Source organism: Uloborus diversus, chromosome 4 (assembly GCF_026930045.1).
Source record: "Uloborus diversus isolate 005 chromosome 4, Udiv.v.3.1, whole genome shotgun sequence".
In the NCBI taxonomy this organism is placed as follows: Eukaryota; Metazoa; Arthropoda; class Arachnida; order Araneae; family Uloboridae; genus Uloborus; species Uloborus diversus.
This window is the reverse complement of record NC_072734.1, coordinates 153,169,926-153,191,458: the sequence shown is the minus strand read 5'-3', so window position 1 is coordinate 153,191,458 and position 21,533 is coordinate 153,169,926. Positions and strand designations below refer to the sequence as shown.

The 21,533-nt window shown below is 32.9% G+C and overlaps 1 protein-coding gene across 1 annotated transcript in view; it reads right to left on the bottom strand.

The window, feature by feature from the left end:
- LOC129219699 (eukaryotic translation initiation factor 5B-like) overlaps window positions 1–21,533 on the bottom strand; it is a 75,484-nt gene that overhangs the window by 27,515 nt on the left and 26,436 nt on the right. Inside the window, exons 9-16 of the mRNA XM_054853981.1 lie at window positions 18,668–19,149; window positions 18,129–18,239; window positions 17,979–18,046; window positions 14,159–14,300; window positions 5,755–5,886; window positions 4,742–4,924; window positions 3,652–3,813; window positions 2,189–2,320 (exon numbers count right to left, since the gene is read on the bottom strand). Coding sequence (XP_054709956.1) covers window positions 2,189–2,320; window positions 3,652–3,813; window positions 4,742–4,924; window positions 5,755–5,886; window positions 14,159–14,300; window positions 17,979–18,046; window positions 18,129–18,239; window positions 18,668–19,149 — 1,412 coding nt within the window. The remainder of the gene's footprint in view (window positions 1–2,188; window positions 2,321–3,651; window positions 3,814–4,741; window positions 4,925–5,754; window positions 5,887–14,158; window positions 14,301–17,978; window positions 18,047–18,128; window positions 18,240–18,667; window positions 19,150–21,533) is intronic.

Sequence of the window (21,533 nt, the reverse complement as noted above, 5' to 3'; positions counted from 1 at the left end):
GCAATTCTCCGCAGGCACCGGTCCGCGAGAAAATTTGACCGGTCTGCGAAGAATTATACCCGTTTCCAATAAAATAAAATTTCCTTATTTTAATTTTATTCCTAATTTTATACGATATTTTATGCATTAATATATCCATTACTTTGCATACGTTTTGTGGTTTCTCTATAAGATTTATTCGCTTATGAAAATTTACACAAATTAGCTGCGCTTATTTTTACATTCAAAGTGTGTAAGTTATTAAAAAAAATCTTACAATTAACTTTTGTAAGTTTATTTTAAGTAGAAGGGTTTTCTTTCTGGCATTTGTTTTAAAAAAAAAGGACAAAACAGATTAGTTTATTTTAGTGAAAAAAATAAAATAAAAATTTCTACCGGTCCGTGAAATTTTTTGACGAAGTTCTACCGGTCCGAGATTCAAAAAAAGATCAAGAAACGCTGCTTTAAACTAAAGAATATGAGAAAAAGTGGGTACCCTGGCCTAATCACACCTTTTTTTTTTTTTTTTTTTCATTAAATGCAATCGGGTCAAGTGAGCTTTCGAGAATGGACAGTATCAACTACAAACAACAGGGAATTTCGCCAATCGGTTGTTCGGCGTTTCCCGCGTAGTCACTCATACTCTAACAGGATTTAATTAATTGCCATACAATACGATTTGCATCAGCATGCGCCAGTATTCAATGCGAATTTCTATGCAATTGATTAAAAAAGGAAAATATATGATTTTCGAGTGTTCTTTTTAACCTTCGTTCGGGAATAATTTTTAGAAATTTTGCTCGTCCGTTCCGTAAGATAACCCCCCAACTATGAACCTTAAACTTTTTGAAAATAAACTGAAGGAAATAGGAACAAATTGAAAAAACAGGGGAATATTTTTAAAAAAATTAAAAAAAAAAAAAGAAAGAGGAAAAAAACTAGAAGATCTGCAACTGGCAAGGTTTCAATTTGCAACTACTTTTGAAAATTAAAAGTGCATAATTTGGCAAAATAATATGGATAAAGGAAGGATGCGTGCAACTAAGACACAATTGAAAGTTACAATGATTCAAAGGAATATTTAATTCAGAAGTATTTGATCATTGAAGCAAATCAAACCAACAGAATATAGGCGATTAATTTGCCGTGGCGTGAAATGAGTCAGTCTTCATTTCGCACTCGTGGAACAGCAGAAAATCATCGAATCAATTCTTTATCACGTGCTCATTATTTTTCTTGGATTTTCGCTAGCCACCAATCATAAGCGTCCCTCTCTCGCCCCCCCCCCCCCTCTGACGCTCTCAAGCAAAAAGATAAGATGGGGGAAGGTGGAAGAGGGGTAGGCTTCCGCGTAGATGCGTACATATTTGCGGTTAAAAAATATTGTGAAAAGGCTGCCTTTTTATAAATTTTTGTGAAGGGGCTGCTTTTACGACGTGGAATTTTGTGAATGGGGCCGCTTTTGCGATGGGGAATTTTGTGAATGGGGCCGCTTTTGCGACGCAGAATTTTGTGAAAGGGGCCGCTTTTGCCATGCGGAATTTTTTGAAGGGGCCGCAAAGCGGCCCCAATTTCGCGCTGGATCGACCCCTGTTAATAGATTACATTTTTATTGCAAATAAACTTTAACTGCTGAAGAACATGTATATACGCGTTGCTCAGTCAATGCCTTAACTGCCCCAGGCGTATATATACACCTTTCTGAAATACTATCTTTTGCATTGAGCTGCAACCAGTAAAATCATTTGCAAGGTTTTAGAATGCAATATTTTGTCACTTCATTTTTTTCCTTATTCTTTGTTTTGTGAAAGTAAACAGTTTTATTACCAACAACACCAGTTCCTTCCATCTTCCGTAACCCGACTTAGACGTACGTAACAAAAAAAGATGAGAAACTAAAGTAAAAGTGCTTAAGGATAATTTAAACAGCTTAGATCATATGCCTAGTCAGCACCTGAAGATAGTTAGATTTTATATTTGATATAAAAAAGCAGCTAACTTTACAAACCAGTATGTTTTTTAAGCAACAGGTAATGCATTATCATAAAAGTTTTAAATTCTTATAAATATTCAAAATTTCTTTTAAAATTGGTCTTATGACTAGCAATACTTTGATACATATTTGAAATTTCTTTCACTTTTCATGGATTTTGAATTTGTTATTTGCTTCTGTTGATGATAAAATTGTAACACTAAAAATATTTCTCACCTTTAGAACAGGAACTTCATCAGAACGACGTGGAACTAGCAAAGGAAGACCGGCAATAGCTTTTTCGAGATCTTTTGCACAAATTTTAACACCTTGGGCTCCTTCTACTTCTCTGTGCTCAATAAATTGAGTCTGAAAAGTGAGTAAAGATTTTTAATCACTAACTAAAAAGTAAATGGATGAGAAACTTCATCAGATTTACAGTATTCACTTTTTAAAACATTAAATTCACAAAAACCAACAAGTACTTTATTTCTACTGATAGTACAGTATAGAACCTTTTATCCGGGAAACCAGAAAACTGGCAAATTGTTCCCATTTTTCCTGCAATTTTTTAAAAATAAGCATTTTTGGCAATTTTTGAAAAATTTACCTTTCTTTTCTAAATACCCAAAGAATATGAACGATTTCTTAATAAACACCTACACCATATTACTCACGTATAACTCAGGAAAATGTTTGCAAACACCAACTTCAAATGGTTATCCTTTATGCGGAGCAAAACTTCCGAAATATTTTCTTGATAAAAAAGTACATTCGTATGTATGAAATTTTCGTCTTTTATATTAACTGAAAGCTAAGGAAATTAATATTGTCACATTCTAATGCAGTATTTTATTGAATGGCCTATAATTAAAGGCATTTAGCGTAAGTGACGTCACAAAAAAGCGGGAAAGGCCGAAAATCAGATTCCCGAATTTTTTGCATAGTTAGTTGATCGTGAATTTTAGAAATCTATTAAACGCAAGAATATTAAGGCTGCAAGAGCTTATAAATCAACTTTATGGTGGTATTAACGAAATGCAAAAGCATTAGTTATCAATAACTACCGTAATCACAAACACGAAACCTTTACAGAAAATTAAAAAAAGAAAAAACAAGATTATGAAAGCGGATTCTTTTATACACCATAGTAGAAAAGTCGCACATTTAGGTTTGAAAACTTATTTTTTGCGCTTCTCTTCATTTTCTTTCGTTTTAAAACATTGAAAAGTGGTGGATTTTTTTTTCTTTTTTTCCTTTTCCAAACAGAATAAGGGGTCTCTGGTATTATGAATAACTTAAGTTTTTAGGTGTTTTAATTATTCTCTCACCATTAGTTTTTAATATTTCGATATTTATAAGCATTTCTGAACTGTTTTCTTCTTATTTTAATATGCATAACTATTTATTAGGGTAATTTAAGTTTTACAAAAAATCGGTCAATAACGTTTTTTAGCGATCCAGAAAACTGGGAAATTCAGATATCCGGGATAGCGATGGTCCCGAACTTCCCAGATAATTGGTTCTCTACTGTATATATTTCATAGTCATTAATGTATTCAAAAAACTTCTAACAACAAATTTTAACAAATATTGAAAACCTTTTTTTTTATTTTTGCTCAAACTTTTACTTATGCAGCAATTAATTATTAATACATTATTTAATTTCTAATAAGTTTGAACATATAAAATAAAAATACCTTTATACGCAATTCTTTGAGTGGCTGAGGCATAAGCAACGATCGTATTTGTGAACAACAAGGTCCATCATAACCAGCATAAACAATAGTATCTCCTTCTTTTAGACGCCCATTTACCAGAATAGCATCCATTGTATGTCCTAAACCTGCTATAGCCTTCACCTAAGGAAAAAAATGTAATTGAAAACAAGCAAATTTTTGGACAAATGCACACAAGGAAACAGAAATGTTACTAAAAGGAACTTTACATTTTCAGCTTTCTTGCCATTTTTAATCAGCTCAAGAGAAGGGGATTTCGAAGAGCTGAAGGAGCTATTTGATTTCTTACAATATTTATTTTTTTAAAAAATTTCTTTTAATTTGTGCCTTTCCCTATTGGTTTTTACTCAGTAATTATGTTTGAAACTGAAATACTTTTTTATACAAAAGCTAGAAACATACGCATATCATTCCAGGCAGGAAAACAAAAATTTTAAATGTATTTCGATGGAAGAAAAAATAAAAAAATTAAATTTAAAACATTTTCTTGCATAGAAAATATTTTCTTACATGTACAATGAGCAAGATATTTCTGAACCACAGACTTCTAATTTTCTGACCGCAACAGGGAAAAACAAAAAATCTATAGCACAACCACAACATCCATATCAATATACTTCCTGTGTTTTTCCAAAACCATTTTTTGAAATAATTTGAAATTTCCTTTAACAAAACAGAAAACTTCATATTAAAGGGAATAGAGAGTGAAAAATTTAACAGCAAAAGAAAAATCAGTAGGGGAACAAAATTATGTAGACATAAATTGAATGAGATATAGCCAATAGTTACTTTTGAATTAATGCTAAAATTGCTTTTGGGATATCAAATATAAATCACAGCTTTTCCTTCAAATATGAGAAATTATAATTTTCATCCAACTGAAAGCTGTGAGTTATATTCTCTTTTATTTTTGTATTTAATCTTTTACTATTATGCATAATCACGAGTCAAGCTGCTGGGTTTTACAATATTTTAACATCTTTTTCACCTTCACAACAAGATGCATTTTGCAACACAGGTTTTTATGAAAACATCATAAGAATAAACTTACTTCCAATACTGTAGCTTGTAACTCTTCAGAAAACTGCAATTTTTTGGCCATCATAGTTTGAGTAAGTTCCACTATTAATGCCATTAAGTTTCCCATTCCTTCACCAGTCAAGGCAGACGTAGGTACCATTGATATGTATGTACGTGGGTCTTTATTTTCATAGTATAATACTGCATTTAAAGACTAAAAGAAAAACTTACTTTAGCACCAAAAACAAAAAAAAAAAAAAAAAAGGTTTTCCAATTACATTTAAAGCAAAATTTATTTTTAAAACCTTGCACTTGGTTGCTTGTGGAAACATAAGGACATAAAGAGTAAATAAAATAAACTTAAAAGAAAAATTATGGTTCAGTTTCAGTAATTTTATGCCTCTCCAGAATTTAACAGTTTCCTCCACCAAAACAATGAATTAAAATATGAAGATCAAGTTGAAATGTAAAACTAATATTTTGGTCTGTTTATGAGAGTAACAGAAACATAAAATTAAACTTAGATGTATGATAAAATGTTTTTTCTAAAAAAATAAGTTCAATATTTTGCAAGAGATGATTTGTTTAATTACAAGTAACAGTTTACTGCAATAAAAATTCAATGAAAGCATTAGCTTATTCTTTTTATATGAATTAAAAAACCTTTATAAACTGTGTCCTATTTTTTTAATAATTAAGCTATGCATTTATATCACTTTTTGTAGAGCATAAATAGATCTTTTTGTCTAAAAGCATACTGTAGGTTATACAAAGTTTGTATATTATATTCATTTATTAATTAATTCTTTTCCCTCTAAATATTTCTCATGGTTTTCTGGTATTTTTCCAATTATTATTTTTAGTTTCACAAAACATTCACATAATCATAAGAACACTTTTTATTCGTTTAAGTGATCAGTGGAGATCTTTCGGACATTTACAGTACAATTAAAAAAATAGTCTTTATTTGTTAAAAAAAGGGAGGGGGGATATATATGAAGTTATTTTTTTTTACACATTCTCCAAAACCATTATAGTCCATACCTGTTCTGCAAATTCCAAAATCACTTGTTGTACTCTATCATCAAAGAATTGTTTAGTGCTTCTTGACTGGCTTTTGATTATGTCTTGGACGTCTTTATTTTTTGTGGATTTCCACTCATACACTCTGTCAATCTGTAATAAACAGCACATATAAAGGCATTAATAGAAGCTAAGTTTTAGAAAACTGCTGTTTCCATCAGACCTCACAGAATCTATTTTTGAAAATTGAATTAATAACAAGCATTTTATAAATCACAATCTTCAATGATTTGAATTGAAGGAATTGACTATAGACAATATTATGTAAAAGTTTTATACTTTCATAGAGAAGGCAAATAAAGCAAATACTGAAGTTTTCAAGTTAAATTTAAATACAATTATGGATTAACTTGAACAAATTTTGAAAGCTCTAAAATGAAATGAAAAAAAAAAAATCGGGCTGAATTGAACCAAGTATTTATTGTACTAATTTTCAAACAGAAGTTTTGAAACAGATCAGTAACTGAAGCAAAATTCAGCAAACACCTAATGAAGCCACAGAAATTTCCTAAGGTTCGAGAAAATGATGACCAAGTGGCTCAAACCTATTCAGAAAAAATACTTTGCACACATATACGATGTGAAAATCTATTTTCTCATGATAAAGGCAAAACAGACAAGGTAAGATCATTACCGACAACTATTACAAGGTGCTGTTTTAAGATGCAGTGACCAGTAAAAAGACCAATAACCTTCCCAACACTACTTTTTTAAAGATTTACGAGCTACTTTTCATTAATACTACGGCAACTCTTTTTTAGCTTTGTTGCCTATGTACTTACACTATAGTTGAGGCAAACCTAACTTAGCAGCATTGTGAAGGCTACACAAATCATAATAACAGTATTATTATCCTGCCAGGTTAGGGTTGCCTTAAGTATAGTTACAATATTGCTCTCCCTTAAATGCATAAAAAACAGTAGTCTTACCTCAATTGCTGGTTCAGGACCAACAAAAAGAGTATCAGAACCTTTCCTAGCAAGGTGATCAGCTATTTCATTAACTTTGACATCTGAGCGCCTTGGTACCCAACAGAGAGTGATCGGATTTGCAAGAGTGCAAAGTATAATAGTATTCCCAAACAATGTGAGATGTCATTACAAACTTATTTACGGCCTTTAAGGCAGATGGACTGTTTGGACCGATCTGAACACATCTGCTCCTGTAGTCTTGATTCAAAAAACTTCTTAACTCCTTAAGACCGAGGCCGGCCGTATACGGCTTTGTAGCTTAGATCCGAGACCACCCGTATGCGGCCGAGTTCTGCAATTTCAGGGGTGGTGGGTAGAAGAAGACACCCTACTGCGAGACCTCCCCGAAGAAGACCCTTTCTTCTAGCCGATAGCTATTTAGCAAGTGATAGCGACAACTGCATGAATAGGGAGCTGCTAATGACTTGATGTCGCTTGCCTTCCTCAAAAAATGAGAAAAGATGAATGCGTTGTACCATTTCGTTTCAATTTCCTCCACTTCTAATCCTCACTTTTTTGTACCACTTTTTTAAAAATAAATTCTATTCTAGGATTTATAAATTAATGTTTTGTATAATTTTTATGATAATTCGTACAACATTAAAGCACAAACTTTGCAAATAACTGCATATACATGCTTCAGGTTTACAAGGAACCTCGAAACACGGGTGTGCAATTACTACTTGCAATATTTCGCCATCTGTTAACCTTTTCTATTTTCATTATTTTTATTTTCAACCCAAATGTAATTATTTCTTTCCAGTTTTAGAAACTTAAAAGTATTACTCAGCAAATCAGAGCTTGGAAGGCATCTAAACAAAACAAATCTGCCCAGAGCTTTAACTTGGTCGTGAAAATATACTGCACTCCACCACACAACTGTTACCCAAACAGTAGCGCCCCACAAAAAGTGAGATAGGAGGTCATAATTCCATAAGGACTTAAAACACACATAATATGTAAAAATGTATGCATGGGTCAACCAACTCCAGTATTCAGGTCGCACGGGTGATTAAAGAAAATGCCTTAGATACTAGTTCTCTTAGAATGGTCGAAAGAAAAGAAGTTTGTTACTATATTATACAATTTACAAACTACCGTATTATCCACTTTACCTTTAGAGTTCAAAATTTTGAGTAAAGGGATACTTGCTAGTAATATAATATATATTTGCACTTATAAAAATTTAATCACAAAATAGCATTTTCTAATTTTCTTCTGAACAACATGTTATTCATTAATTTGGGAAATTCAGTCAGTTTGTCAACATGTAAATTCAGAACCATGATTTACAAAAAAAAAAAGGTGAAAAATGACAATCTGCTTAAATCTTCAAAAACAGTTGTCTCTGAAGTGGGATAAAAAGAAATTTCTAATGGCGCTAAGTCACATTGTAATATTCCTTTAACGATTGTAGTGTAACAAACACCTAAAAATCGGATTTAATTCTTTCCTAAATTCATTTAATTAATTTATAAAGACATTATCTCTTCATTTCAGTAGCACATCCCACAACTTTGTTTCGTTGAAAATATAAATCAATTGTTCAATTCTTCAAACAAATTAAAGTACATATTTACTTCTGTATAAATGGCATTCAGGAAAACATCATCAGAATAAATTGTAGGGAATATTTTTTTTAAATCATGTCATACAGCATTTTACTTACTGATAATTATAAAGAAAATCTAAATCTGTGCTTCTACATCTGTTGCATTTACACTTTAAGCACTAATTTAGAATTAATTGATTTTTTAAGAGAAAACAAATGCCACCTCCTTCCCCCAATATGAAATTGTTGTCAATAATAATTAAGCGATTTCAGAGTTGCATCAAAACAAGAAAACTTTCGTTCCTTACACATTTATCTATCTTGCATTTCTATGTTAAAAAGTTGTATGTTCTCATCTTTATCATATTCGATTAGCTAGTTAGATACGATAACCATGGCAACTTGTGTGTTTGTGGGTTGGGGGGGGGGAGGCAATTTTACCTTACTTTTAAAAGTAAAGGGGCCTTGCCCTCTCACTTTTCAGAGTTAAAAATTAACAATGGACTGAAAAATTATTTCTACTCGGACTGATTTTACGGATTAATTTATTTTGCGGGAATAAAACCAAAAAACTCCAAAAAAAAAAAAACCTGATTTTTTCTTATGTTATTTCATTGGAATGAAGATTATAATTGGAAGAGTTCAGGGCCGGATTTGGAAGTGTGGAGGCCCCGGGCAAACGAAGGAGTGGAGGCCCCTAATCAGGGTTCCAAAAGATCATCATATTTTCGAAAATATCTGATACTTTGATATACAGTAGAAGACCATTATAACTCCGACCTATATAACGCAATTCTCTATAAACCGTACAACTTTCCAGAAGTAAACAATAGGTTTCGAAGTTTAAAAAATACCTCTGTTTTGTTATGCAAACATAAAAATTGTTATTTTGAAACAGTTTTTCATCTTTCCATCTTAATCCAAAGCTTTTAAATGAAAATTAGTACCCCTCCCTTACAGTAAACAGAAAATACCAGATGACTCTTGCAAATGTAGCTGTTATGCAAACCAAGAAGCTAGCAGAAGTGCAGGATAATGCACTTTCTTTTGATTGTGAAACATATTTATTTGTGAATAACTAATTGTAATGTTGGTGCTTTAATACTCATTGCAGATAAAACTCATTCTGAAGTGCTAATATAGAGACATATTCTGAACATTAGTTTCAAAATTTGTGAAATGATCTATCTAACGCAAAAACCTGTATAACGCAAAAGCTCTGGTCCGAAGGTGTGCGTTATAATGGTCTTCTACAGTATATCCGAATATATTGATATATATGTATATATCCGATATTTTCGACCCGTGAAAGCTAGGATCTTTTGTAAAAATTTTATTGTGGAGGCCCCGGGGCAGTAGCCCCGCCTGCCCTCCCCTAAATCCGGCCCTGGAAGAGTTAATCTACGGTGATTATTCATCCCAAATTTTGACGCCAAACTCCATTTTTATCTGTCATTTAATAAGTAATGTCAAAATCCAATTACATAGGCCAGTTTTATTTTAAAAAAGAAAAAAAAAGGGGGGAAATAAATAAGATTTCGTGGCTTCCCCACTAACCATTCTCTTAACCCCCGTTTTTTGAGGAAAAGATTTTTTTTTTCATTATTGCTCTTGAAAAATTATCTTTCTATTATTTTCTTTTAATTTTCCTTTTTTTTTTCTCCTGACTGGGATAGCTTTTATTACTTGTTCGTAGTATACTCAGAAATGGAAAAGAGGAGCTAGGGGATTTCTTCCAAATATTTTCAAAAACATTCTTTCAGTAATTATTCTCATCAGTTCATGCAAATTTAATTATTGAAATTGGAAAATTTAAATTATTGCATAATAAATCTTAAGCTTGTGCTTGAACTGTAATGTTCTTATTTATGATTAATATATTTTTTTTTCCTTTGTTTACCTACTCTAAAAAAAAACAAAAAAAAAACAAGATGACTGTTATGCATCTCGACATAAATTTGAATGCCATCAAAGATACCATTAGAGCAAAAGTGAAGTCCGCGCACCTGAAGCGTGAGTGATTAAGGTGACAGCTAACCACGCCTATTGCAATTAGCAAACAGAAGAACGGAAGAGGAACGGTCGAGGGGTCTTCAGCGTAAATGGTTCCATTTCTAAAATAGCTTAGGCGAAAAAGTCAGGACTTAACTGTGGCAAAGTTTCCCCGCGGCTCGGTCTTAAAGAGTTAAGATGCAAAAGACTTCTTTAAAAATTTTTGTACTTAAATTGATTTTGAGTGCACTATAAGCATCTGCTTATAGCGGACTTAAGAAAAATGAATTCAATAATACATTATAGAGGGTGTCAACATACTGTCATATTTAAACCTAAGCAAGCTATATTAATTATTACAGATAGCAATTTTTTCCAAGAGGTTGCCAATTTTGACACACAAATTGGTATTAAAGAAACAATTTATGAAGTGAAAAGAAAAAAAAAATGGTTCAAGAAAGAATTTAGAAATAGACATTCAAAATCACAGCTAACTTATTGAACAAGAAACTACAAAGAATTAAAAAATAGATAAGCCAATCGAAGGTGCTTGAATAAAAATAATAAAAGCAGGCCAAATAGCTGTGAATCGACATTTTCGTTTTCAGTTAACTGGTGCAGTTTAGGGCATTGGGGCCTTTCCATGGCATAATTAACACTAGTTAACTCTTTTTTGGAAGGGAATAAAAATCAGAAAAAAAGTCATATGCACAGGAAAATGGAAAAAATGATGATTTTGTTTTCTGCCCTGAAGCCTGGAATGTCAACTGAAGAAAGGAGTCTTATAGAAAAGTTGGTAACAATGAGTTTTGCTACAGATGATTTATTCTGCTGAAAAAATATATATAATATATCTAATACAGTCGAGTCTCCGTATAGCGAACACTCTATTTAGCGAAGTTCTCTATATAACGAAGCATGTTTGGTGACACTGAAAGTTTCAATAAAAAAGCATGCAAATCTGTCTCTCTTTAACGAATATCAAATGGCCAAATTTCTCTATTGCGAAGTTTTTATGTGGGAGAAAGACGATGTTTCCGAAAATAGAAGTCTTTCTTCTGGTGCTTTTGTCGAGGATTACTCATAGTACAACTTTCTTATCTTGTCTTTCAACATTCCTTTCTTTTTGTCACTTGTGTCGATGGAAGGAGAGAGACTTGAAAGGAGGAGGGAAGAATTCCCAGAGGGGGTGAGGTTTCTTGGAAATGTGTTGACCGGATGTGGTGTGATGGATTCTCACTCTTGAACTGACGTGCACATTTCGCTCATTTTCATCTTGCTCTGCAACGTGCTGCGTTGCTCAAAATGTCGAAGAGAAAGTGTTTAACCATAAAAGAAAAAATTTCACTTCTCAATGATGTTGAAAGCGGCATCAAGAAGAAAGATGTAGCCGCAAAATATGGCATTCCTGCTAACAGTGTATCCACTATACTAAAAAATAAGGATTCCATTTTAAGTAAAGCTGGTGAAGTAGGGAATTCCAATGCAAAACGAGTACGATTGTGCGTGTATGACAACGTCGATCAAGCAGTTTTAAAATGGATTCATTCCGTGCGGGATCAGAACTTACCTTTGTCAGGTTCGCTAATTAAAGAAAAGGCATTGCAGTTTGCCAACGCATTAGGCTACTCGGAACTCCAAGCAAGTGTTGGATGGTTGGACAAATTTAAAAAACGTCACATGTTGGTGCACAAAGTAGTTTCAGGAGAAAGTGTTGATGTGTCGGATGAAAGTTGTGAGCAGTGGAAAAATGAAGTGTTAAAACCGGTATTAAAAGAGTACCAGCCAAAAGACGTGTTTAATTGCGATGAAATGGGACTCTTTTTCAAATGTCTCCCAGATAAAACTCTTACTTTTAAAGGAGACGAGTGTTTTGGTGGAAAACGTAGCAAAGACAGAATTACAGTATTGGTTACTTCAAATATGACAGGGGAAGAAAAGCTGAAGTTGCTAGTTATTGGGAAGAGTAAAAACCCTAGATGTTTCAAAGGCATCAAACCCTTAGAAGTGAACGATCAGAACAGTAGAAAAGCTTGGATGACAGGCGAAATTTTTGAGAAGTGGTTATTGGACTTGGACAAAAAGTTTGGGAAAGAAAAAAGAAAGATTGCATTATTTGTAGACAATTGCCCATCACATCCACCTGAAGTGAAATCCAAAGTGAAGAACATAAAACTTATCTTTCTTCCTCCAAACACTACCTCGAAATTGCAACCGATGGATCAGGGGATAATTAAAAATTTAAAAGTCTACTACCGAAAGCGAATTTTGTGAAAAATGATTGCCTGTGTTGAAGAAAACCAACAGTTTTCTAAAACATATGTAGACTTGAGGACTTGCATTTCAGAATTGTCTAAAGCTTGGCAATCTGATGTGAAAGTCACAACAATTTCCAATTCATTTAGAAAAGCTGGATTTGCGAAGGAATTTTCATCAGGAGAACAAGAACAGGAGTCTCACGTGGACAGTGAGCCAGATGTTACAGAAATTTGGGACGGTTACCGTGAGAAGAATAGTTTTACAGATGATGTCAGTTTAGAAGATTTTTTAACAATTGATGATGGTTTGTCAACTACTGGTCATTTGACGGAAGAAGAAATTCTGGACTCAATTGTAATGAGTAATGATGACAATGATGAGGATGAAGATCAAGATACGGAAATATACTACCCATCGAAACCATCCACATATGAGATCAGAAAAGCTTTTGACACCATTTGTTGCGGATTGCAATACCAAGATGTTCCAGAAGAAGTGTTTAAATCACTTCACTCTTGTGAAGAATTTTACGAAAAATGTGTTTCAAAAGTGCAGCAAAGAATCACGGACTATTTTCAATGCAAAACTACTGTCGTTGACGAAATTTAGGTATGATTTCTTTAACCTATTTATGTAAAAATTTACTAAAATTCACCAATTGTGCAACAGATGCAAGTGGCATTCCTAATTAAATTTTAGTTAATTAATTCATTTAGTTTTATTTTTTAATTTGTTACTTATGTTAAATTAACTTCAAAATACTCAATATTTTTCGTGTTTTCATATATATAACCTTAAAAAAAAAAAGGATTTAACTTAATGTACATGAAAATTAACCATAAAAATTTACTATTTTCTATATAGCGAAGTTTCTATATAACGAACCTTTTCAAAGGTCCCTTGCGACTTCGTTATATGGAGACTCGACTGTACATATATAAAAAGAAAAAAAAATAATTTTTGGCATTTTAAATTCAAATTATGTTTTTCACAATCACGAGCGTGTGCGTGTATGTAGGCGTGTGTCTTTGTGTAGGCATTCATGAGTGTAGGCATGCGTGTCTGTGTAGGATATGGACGCAACCTGGAGACTTCTCGCTATAGCAACAGCATCGGGAGGGGCCAGTTGACGGTGATACTGCAGAAGAAGGCGGGGGGGGGGGGGGGGGGGAATAAAATCATGAGAACGTCATTTAAAGGTCAAAATGAAAACAATAAGCAATTTGTGATTGCTCAATAAATAATAATAACATTTAAAAAAAAAAACTAAAAATATCATTTATAACTCCAACAAATCTTTCAAGAAGCGAATATCATTCAACTACCGTTACTAGTTAAATGAAACCAAGACTGTAAAAAAGCTGAAAACTTAAATCTATGAAAACATTTAAATTTCAACAGCAAATGATGCTTTAACATTTTTTTGAAAAAACTGAAATATAAGACAATACAATGTGAATTACTAAAAACATGCAAAAATATTGAGGCACATTAAAAATTAATGCATAAGATGAAAGAAAAATAATTAGGTGAATCAAGAAACTATTAGTTACTCTGAAAATGCTCAACCTTCATAGGTGATTAGGCATACCTTATTGAGTGCCACAATAAATGGAGTCTTCCTTTGCTTCAACATATTTATAGATTCAATTGTTTGAGGCTCAAGTCCATGAGTGATATCAACTACTAAAATTGCTATATCACACAGAGATGATCCCCGAGATCTTAAGTTGCTGCAAAAGAAATTAAATAATTAAAATCAAATTTCAACTTACAATAATTTTGCAAAATAACAATTGAAAAAAATTGGAGGAATTTTACTTTGTAAATAAAAGTACTGATTTTTTTTTGCAATTGTATATTAACTAGCGGTATCCGCACAGTTTTGCCCGTAGTAGAAAATTAAAAGGTCATTTGGTTTGCCTGTATATTTACAAATAATGGATGATGAATTTCTCACCAATATGCTATGTTAATTTGCTTGTCTATATTATGGCAATTTGCTCTTCCATGTTATGGTGATTTACTCGTCTATGTTATGGTAATTCGCTCAGTGCAGAGGAATTAAACCCACCAATGGTGGTTAAAATAAAATCATAGAAAAGGAACAAAAACGAATTGTTGAAGAATTGGTTTGAGGTTGTTTGGTTGTTTAAAAATTTTCATTATCACTAAGGAAACTAATTTTTTTTATGAATTGTGTTTTGTAAATGCAAATTACGATTTTAGGGGCTGGTGGTATGTTTGTGATAATCCCTTGAGGGAATGACAACATCACCTCCGACTCAAAAGGCTCCGCTTTTAAGGGAAAAAAGCATTTCATTGGTTGCATAACAATATAAATCTGCGCCACGGAGAAACCCGATCTAGACAATGTCGCAGTAAGAATGAATATATTTTCAACATAGATGATTTTAATATCTAAAAATGTGCATAACAATTATGGTTTATAATTATATCATTTTTAATAATAAAATTTTTATAAGTGCAGCTTTTAAAGTTTTTTCTTTAGAAAATAGGCATAATTGTCTTTATATTGCAACCATATTTTATCGAACTTTTTGAAGTTCATAAACAGAGTTCAATACTAATATTTAATAAAAATGTAGAACGTTAAATGCCACACATTGTGTGTGATAAAAGGTATTCACCAGCATTCAATCCTCTTCAAACATAGCACCGTCCTCTTCTAGATCTTCGTCTATGATATTAGTGTCCCTGTGAATACATCCTAAACCTGAGCAATTACTGCTTAATGCTTGAGCAGATTAGACCACTATTTCTGCAGTTACGAACGCATTCGTCTTTGCAAACATACACTATGGGGGAAAGTGATCCCTGGGGAGCTGCAGAACGCATTGCTGTAATTGTGGTTTTAGGTGTTCACTAATCTTCTTCCACCCCCACTGGAGCATTCTTTTTCTCATCCAGCCACTAATGGACCTGATGTTATGTTTTATATGAATGCTGCTTGGAAGCTGCTGAAGTGGTGGGTAGTGCAGTCAACTTGTACAATGAATATATGGGCTGATTTGCAATAGCCTGCAAGTAACACTGGTAGCGAAAATTATGTAGATATTCAGTATTCTTGGCTCCAATCATCGCAAGAAGGAATTGTTTACCTGCATCAGCCCTTAGATCAGGAATTAAAATAGAGGAAGCAAGTCCAATCATTGGCTTAGCAAAATCTGACCTGAAGACCCCAAGTCACGTGAGTCAACAACGACAAATGGTTGGCACATTTTGCGTGAAACAAGCGAAAGAGACCCGATTTCTTCCAATGATTTGCTTTAAAATCCATCACGTGACTTGGGGCCTTGGTTTCATGAGTGAAAGTCTTCACTCCCTCCATTTTATTTCTTCTCAAGCCGTCAGCCACTGCACTGGGGTCAGCTTTGGGATCGTTAAAGACTAGATGCTTCGTACGAAGAGCGTTGTTGGCTTGCACTTTTCTATACGGTGAAATTTTTCCCTTGTAGATAGATGATGCAGTGTCACATCTTGTGAAGGCGTACATTGCTAAGAGTACACCTTTCATATCTCCAATGCCTCGCTGAATGTCCGAAATAGTGTACACCTTTTCCTGATGATTGCTTTTCTTTGTTACCACCATTTTCAATTTGTTTTCTGATGGTGTGTGAACAGTCAACAAGACTACTAAGTCCGTATCATCACCAATCACACAAACTTCAACTCCATTCTTAGCTTTACCAATAGCTTTTAAAACTATTAATAAGTGAACGTTACCTGATACTTGATGAACTGCGCATCCGCCTCTTCGCAAGTGCATTGTAAGGAGAGAAGTAAGGCCCATTTCGTTCTTAGCGTTAGCTAGAAATTCACTTTAGTTGATAGTTACATCGATTTAGTCAATTGTTTGATTGAGTTGAAGTTTCAATATTGAAACTTTGAATAACGGCAACCCTATGATTAGAGTACTTTTGCTTAGGCAACCCTATACCATCGGTTTTGTAATATTTTTACTTACATTTGTTTTATATATTTTATGTGGAAACTCGATGAGGGTAAATTTTCCATTTTTGGGCAATTTTTAGTATTTGGCAACCCTGCTTAGGGACCGGAAAAAGGTAGGCAATCTTACTTTAGCGTTTTATTTAGTTTTTACTCTTCATTTATGGTAACAATTTCCGGAAACTCGATGAGGGGTATATTATCTACCTCATTGGAAACTTTTATCCCCTGACAATCTTGATTAGGGAACCGAAAAACGAAGGCAACCTTAGTTTAGCGTTTTATTTCCATCTTTTGCTCTTCATTCATGGTAGCGATTTTCTGAAACTCGATGAGGGTAAATTACTCATTTTTAGGCACCTTTCAACCGCTGGCAATCCTGATTAGTTCACGTGAAAGAGGTAGAAATTCTTACTTTCACGTTTTATTTACAACTTTTACTCTTCTTATAAGGCAACAATTTTAGGAAACTCGATGAGGGTAGGTCAAACCTAGTGGGATCTAAGACTATAATCCCATGTGGTGCCTCTCAGCTTCTTTTAGACTACAATACGACTGTACAATATCACTTTTTATTAAAATTGTTTTGTTATTTCTGTTAACGTAGTAGTTGTAATTTCATTTTTTCTAAAAAAAATCCTAAAAATGCGAAATTTTTCTACTTTTATACCCGCCGTAACTCCGGAACCGTTCACTTAAAAAACTAATGCTTAGGACCATTTTGTTCGTAATTTAGTGTAGATTATTTCGTATATTGCACTTTTTGCGCTAATCCCCATAGTTGTCTAAATGTTTCCGAAAAAATGATAAAACTACTAATTTACCAACTTTTTTCCCCCCTCCCCCAAAACCCGACGCTGAAAACGGTGTAACTTTTTACCGAACAATATGTGGACAGTATACAACAATTTGGAGTTGAAGGGAAACTTTTACTTTGGATGTTGAGGTTTATGTCTAATTGCACTGTACTAATAGAAGTTTCATTGAACTATTAATATTGAGTCCATCAATATTATCATAAAACAGTTTTTAAATTGCTTTTATGGCTGTTCCAAAGTAACAGTAACCTGTTAAATTTATTTAAGACAATGACTAATTTTACAGATATATTTTAAACATGAGCTATTAAAGATAAAAGATTATGGTGAGCTAAACAAAAAAGAAAGTTTTTAAACTACTTTAAATAAAATCAAAGAAAATGTTTGAGAAATTAAGCTTTGGTTAAACAAAGCTAAATCGAAACATTCAGCTTACTGTTCATTTATTTTTTAATGCAATTCTCTTACATACAAAAATTTTTAGGCTTTTAAATTAAAAGAGAGAAATATCCTATAGTTATGAAAAAAAAGAAGATAATTTCACAATCTTGAAGAATAAAATAAACACGGAAATGAGTTTACATTTAAAAAAGGAGAGTATGAAAATGTATATCGTCATACCTAAAAGATTCATGGCCAGGAGTATCAATAATTAAAAGTCCTGGAACCTGGAGTTCCATTTCAGAAAACTAAAACAACAAGCAATTCATTATAAATACAAAAACACGTGCAAACATTTTATAGTTAGTACAGTTAAAAAACTAAACTTACGCCTTTAACCATTTTACATTGCTCTTGAAGTGCATCATAAGGTACCATAGTGGCTCCAATCTGTTGAGTAATACCACCAGCTTCTCCATCTTGAACATGACTACTTCGAATCTAAAATAAAATTACAATCTCCATTGGAAACTTACGCTAGAATTGAAATTAAATGATTTCATTTATTGTGTACACATAAATAAATAATATAAAATATGAATTAAACAATGGGGAGCAACCGACCAGGCCAAATTTTGGCACATAGATAGGACACAGACTGAACTGTAGAGAAATAACTGACACTGAAAAAAAGCATGCTAAACAACCAGTCAGCAATATAAGTTGAGTAATACAGAAATATTAAAAATTTTAACATACTCAAAAAAAGGTTTTTTTTTTCTAAAATTATCATCACAGATACAAAAGAAGGAAAAGAAGCACAAAGTAAAATTTAAGCAAATCTATCGTTTAAATTCTTATATCGGTTTTCTTATTTCAAAAAAAAAAAAAAAAAAAACTTGAAAATCAAAATGATTATTATTACTTACTTTATCAAGAATTTTGGTCTTTCCTGTGTCTACATGACCTAGGACGCAAACAACTGGTGATCTCAAGCGTGACAAGCTTAAATTGTTTTCAGCAGCTTCTCTTCTTTTCTGAATCCTCAACCTTATTTTTTCCATGGTATTTGTAGCATCCTTTGAATCACTTTCACTGCCAGAACTACTTTCGCTTTCATCTTCTGAATCAGATGCCTCTGATGACGAGGTCTCCTCTTCAGATGATTCAGACTCACTATCACTTTCTTCTTTCCTTTCTTTGGATAACCCAGCAGCCTTTTTAGCTGTTGTTTGAGTCTTTTCTTCTTGTTCTTCGTCAGAGCTTTCATCCCAAGCATCCTTAATGTTCTCTTCTTCACTCACATGTGGAGATTCAACCTTGATTTCACTCTGAACATCTAGTTTAGGTTCTGCTATTTCTTCAGTTGGAGTTGTTATCTCTTCAGTTTTAGGCTCTTCAGTACCGGCACCTAAATGCATAATTTTAAAATTATTTTTATTTTTACTGTCCCAAAACATGTACTACAGTTAAAAAATACAAAATATTTCAAAGATTATATTTGAGATAAAATATATTATAAGAGTGGGAGGGGGAAGGGCTGTGTTGAGCTAGGACAAGCTTAATTTTTATATATGCTTAATATAACTTTGATTCAAAAGTGGTTCTCTAGAAACATGTTAAAATTGTTTCTTGTATTTTTTTCTTAATTTTTCCAGAACAAATGAACATCAAAATAGTAAAAAACTAATTGTATTCAAAAATACAGCAAATTTTTTATTTTTTTTTTAATGTAAAAGTTTTTTTATTATTATTATTGTTTTCAAAGCTAAAAATCCTCTAGCAAAAACTAAGACTGAGCAATGCTTTAATTGTTTATAAAGAGCTTAAAATAATTAAATAAAAATATTTATGGGAGGTAAATCTCCTATGGTCTGTTCTATGAAGTTCGAAGCTAATTTGTTTAAGGATTAATAAAAGATTTAAATTCAAATGTTGAGCTTAATGTAAAGTTTTTAAAATTGTCCAAAAGTATGGAAAATAAAATAAAATATGGGAATGAAGTGTCCTGGAATAGATCAGAAAAATTTCATTCCAGTTAAACGTTTTCCTTAAAAGTTATAAGTAAGAAACGTGGGAGCTGGGGATAAGCCAGAATTTCTCTCAAATTCGCACCCTTCCCTTTCTTGATACAATTTCTAAAATTTTCAATCAGAGTCTATAAGGAAAAATTAACTACATTATGTTTAAGACATGCATAATTTGTTTAACACATATTTCATCCACATTGCTTCACTTACAGGATATTTCAACATTTTATCACCTCAAAACAATTTCATTATTAATAGCAGTGACTGCAAGCAATACTTCCTATGCTTTTGTCTCTTCGAAGAGAATAAATTGAATACTGAGACATGATATAGCTCTGCATACTGATTGCAATTTCTTAGTAGTCTCTTGGGTAATGTCAATACACATTTTAAAAATAAATTAGGAATAGTAAAACATCTTTAAAAACTAAGCTAAAATCTTATGTTCAAAATTACAACATTTTAGCCGTTATAGTAACTGCTCTGTTCTAATATCAAGAAATTTTAATCACACTTTTTCTTGAATGGTAATGATGATGGTCTAAAATACTGGTTCCCAGAGCAAAGGTGATCCAGGAGAGCCTCGGAGATGCTCCACTAGATAATCCTGCTACTACACAGTCCAGTCACATTAATGTGACCATCTGTCAAAAGCCAGAATAACCACCTTCCACAGAGCGGACTGCTGCGACACGTGCAGGAAGAGAGTCACTTAGGTCCCTGAAGGTGTTCTCTGGGATGTTGAGCTATGCCGACTCTAATGCCGTGGCCAGCTGCGCTAGATTACGCGGTTGAGGATCCATGGCGCGAACAACTCGATCGAGATGGTCCCACAGATGCTCGATTGGATTTAAGTCAGGTGAGTTTGCTGGCCAGGGGAGGATGGTAAACTCATCCTGATGCTCTTCGAACCACGCACGTCCACTGGCAGCTGTATGGCACCTCGCATTGTCCTGCTGGAAGATGCCACCATCCTGAGGAAAAACAATGCACATGTAGGGGTGGACATGGTCTGCAAGGACAGATGAGTACTTGCATTGATCCATCGTGCCTTCCACAATGATCAGTGAACCCAGAGAATGCCAGGAAAACATTCCCCAGACCATAATGCTCCCGCCTCCAGCTTGGACCGTTTCGGCAATGGTTGCAGGGTGGTTCCTTTCAGAGGTTTCACGCTTTATACGCCAACGTCCATCTGTCCGATGGAGCATAAAACGCGATTCATCTGGGTCATTCCATATCAAATCAACCAATAAAAAATAAATTTTGAAGGTCAATGTTTTGGATTGTTATGATTTTTTTTCTGTTTATTATACACACCTCCATGATGACAAATCTGAAGTTTCAATTTTTTTCAACAATTCTTTCCAAAGTTATAAATTTTTTTAACTCTGGAAGCATCATAAATTTTACATCGTTTAGTAATCTTTAAATGGCTATTATCAAAGAACTAATTGACTTAAAAGGTTAAACCTTGTGCTGTTTTTTTCAGTATTTTAGGAGGTTTCAAAAAATATATAACAAAACCTAGCTACAAAAAAAAAAAAAAAAAAAAAAAAACATTTATTTAAAGAAAAAATATTTTGTAAAAATTAAAAATTTTAATTTTCTTAGTAATAATAATAATAATAATAATAATAAAAAAAAAAAAAAAAAAAAAAAAACGGGTACTTAGTCTTCTTTAAGCAACATAAATTCAAAATTTCATGGTGGCATTTTTGTGGTATTATGGAGAAAAAAAAATTCTCTTTGAAACAGTTGCTTT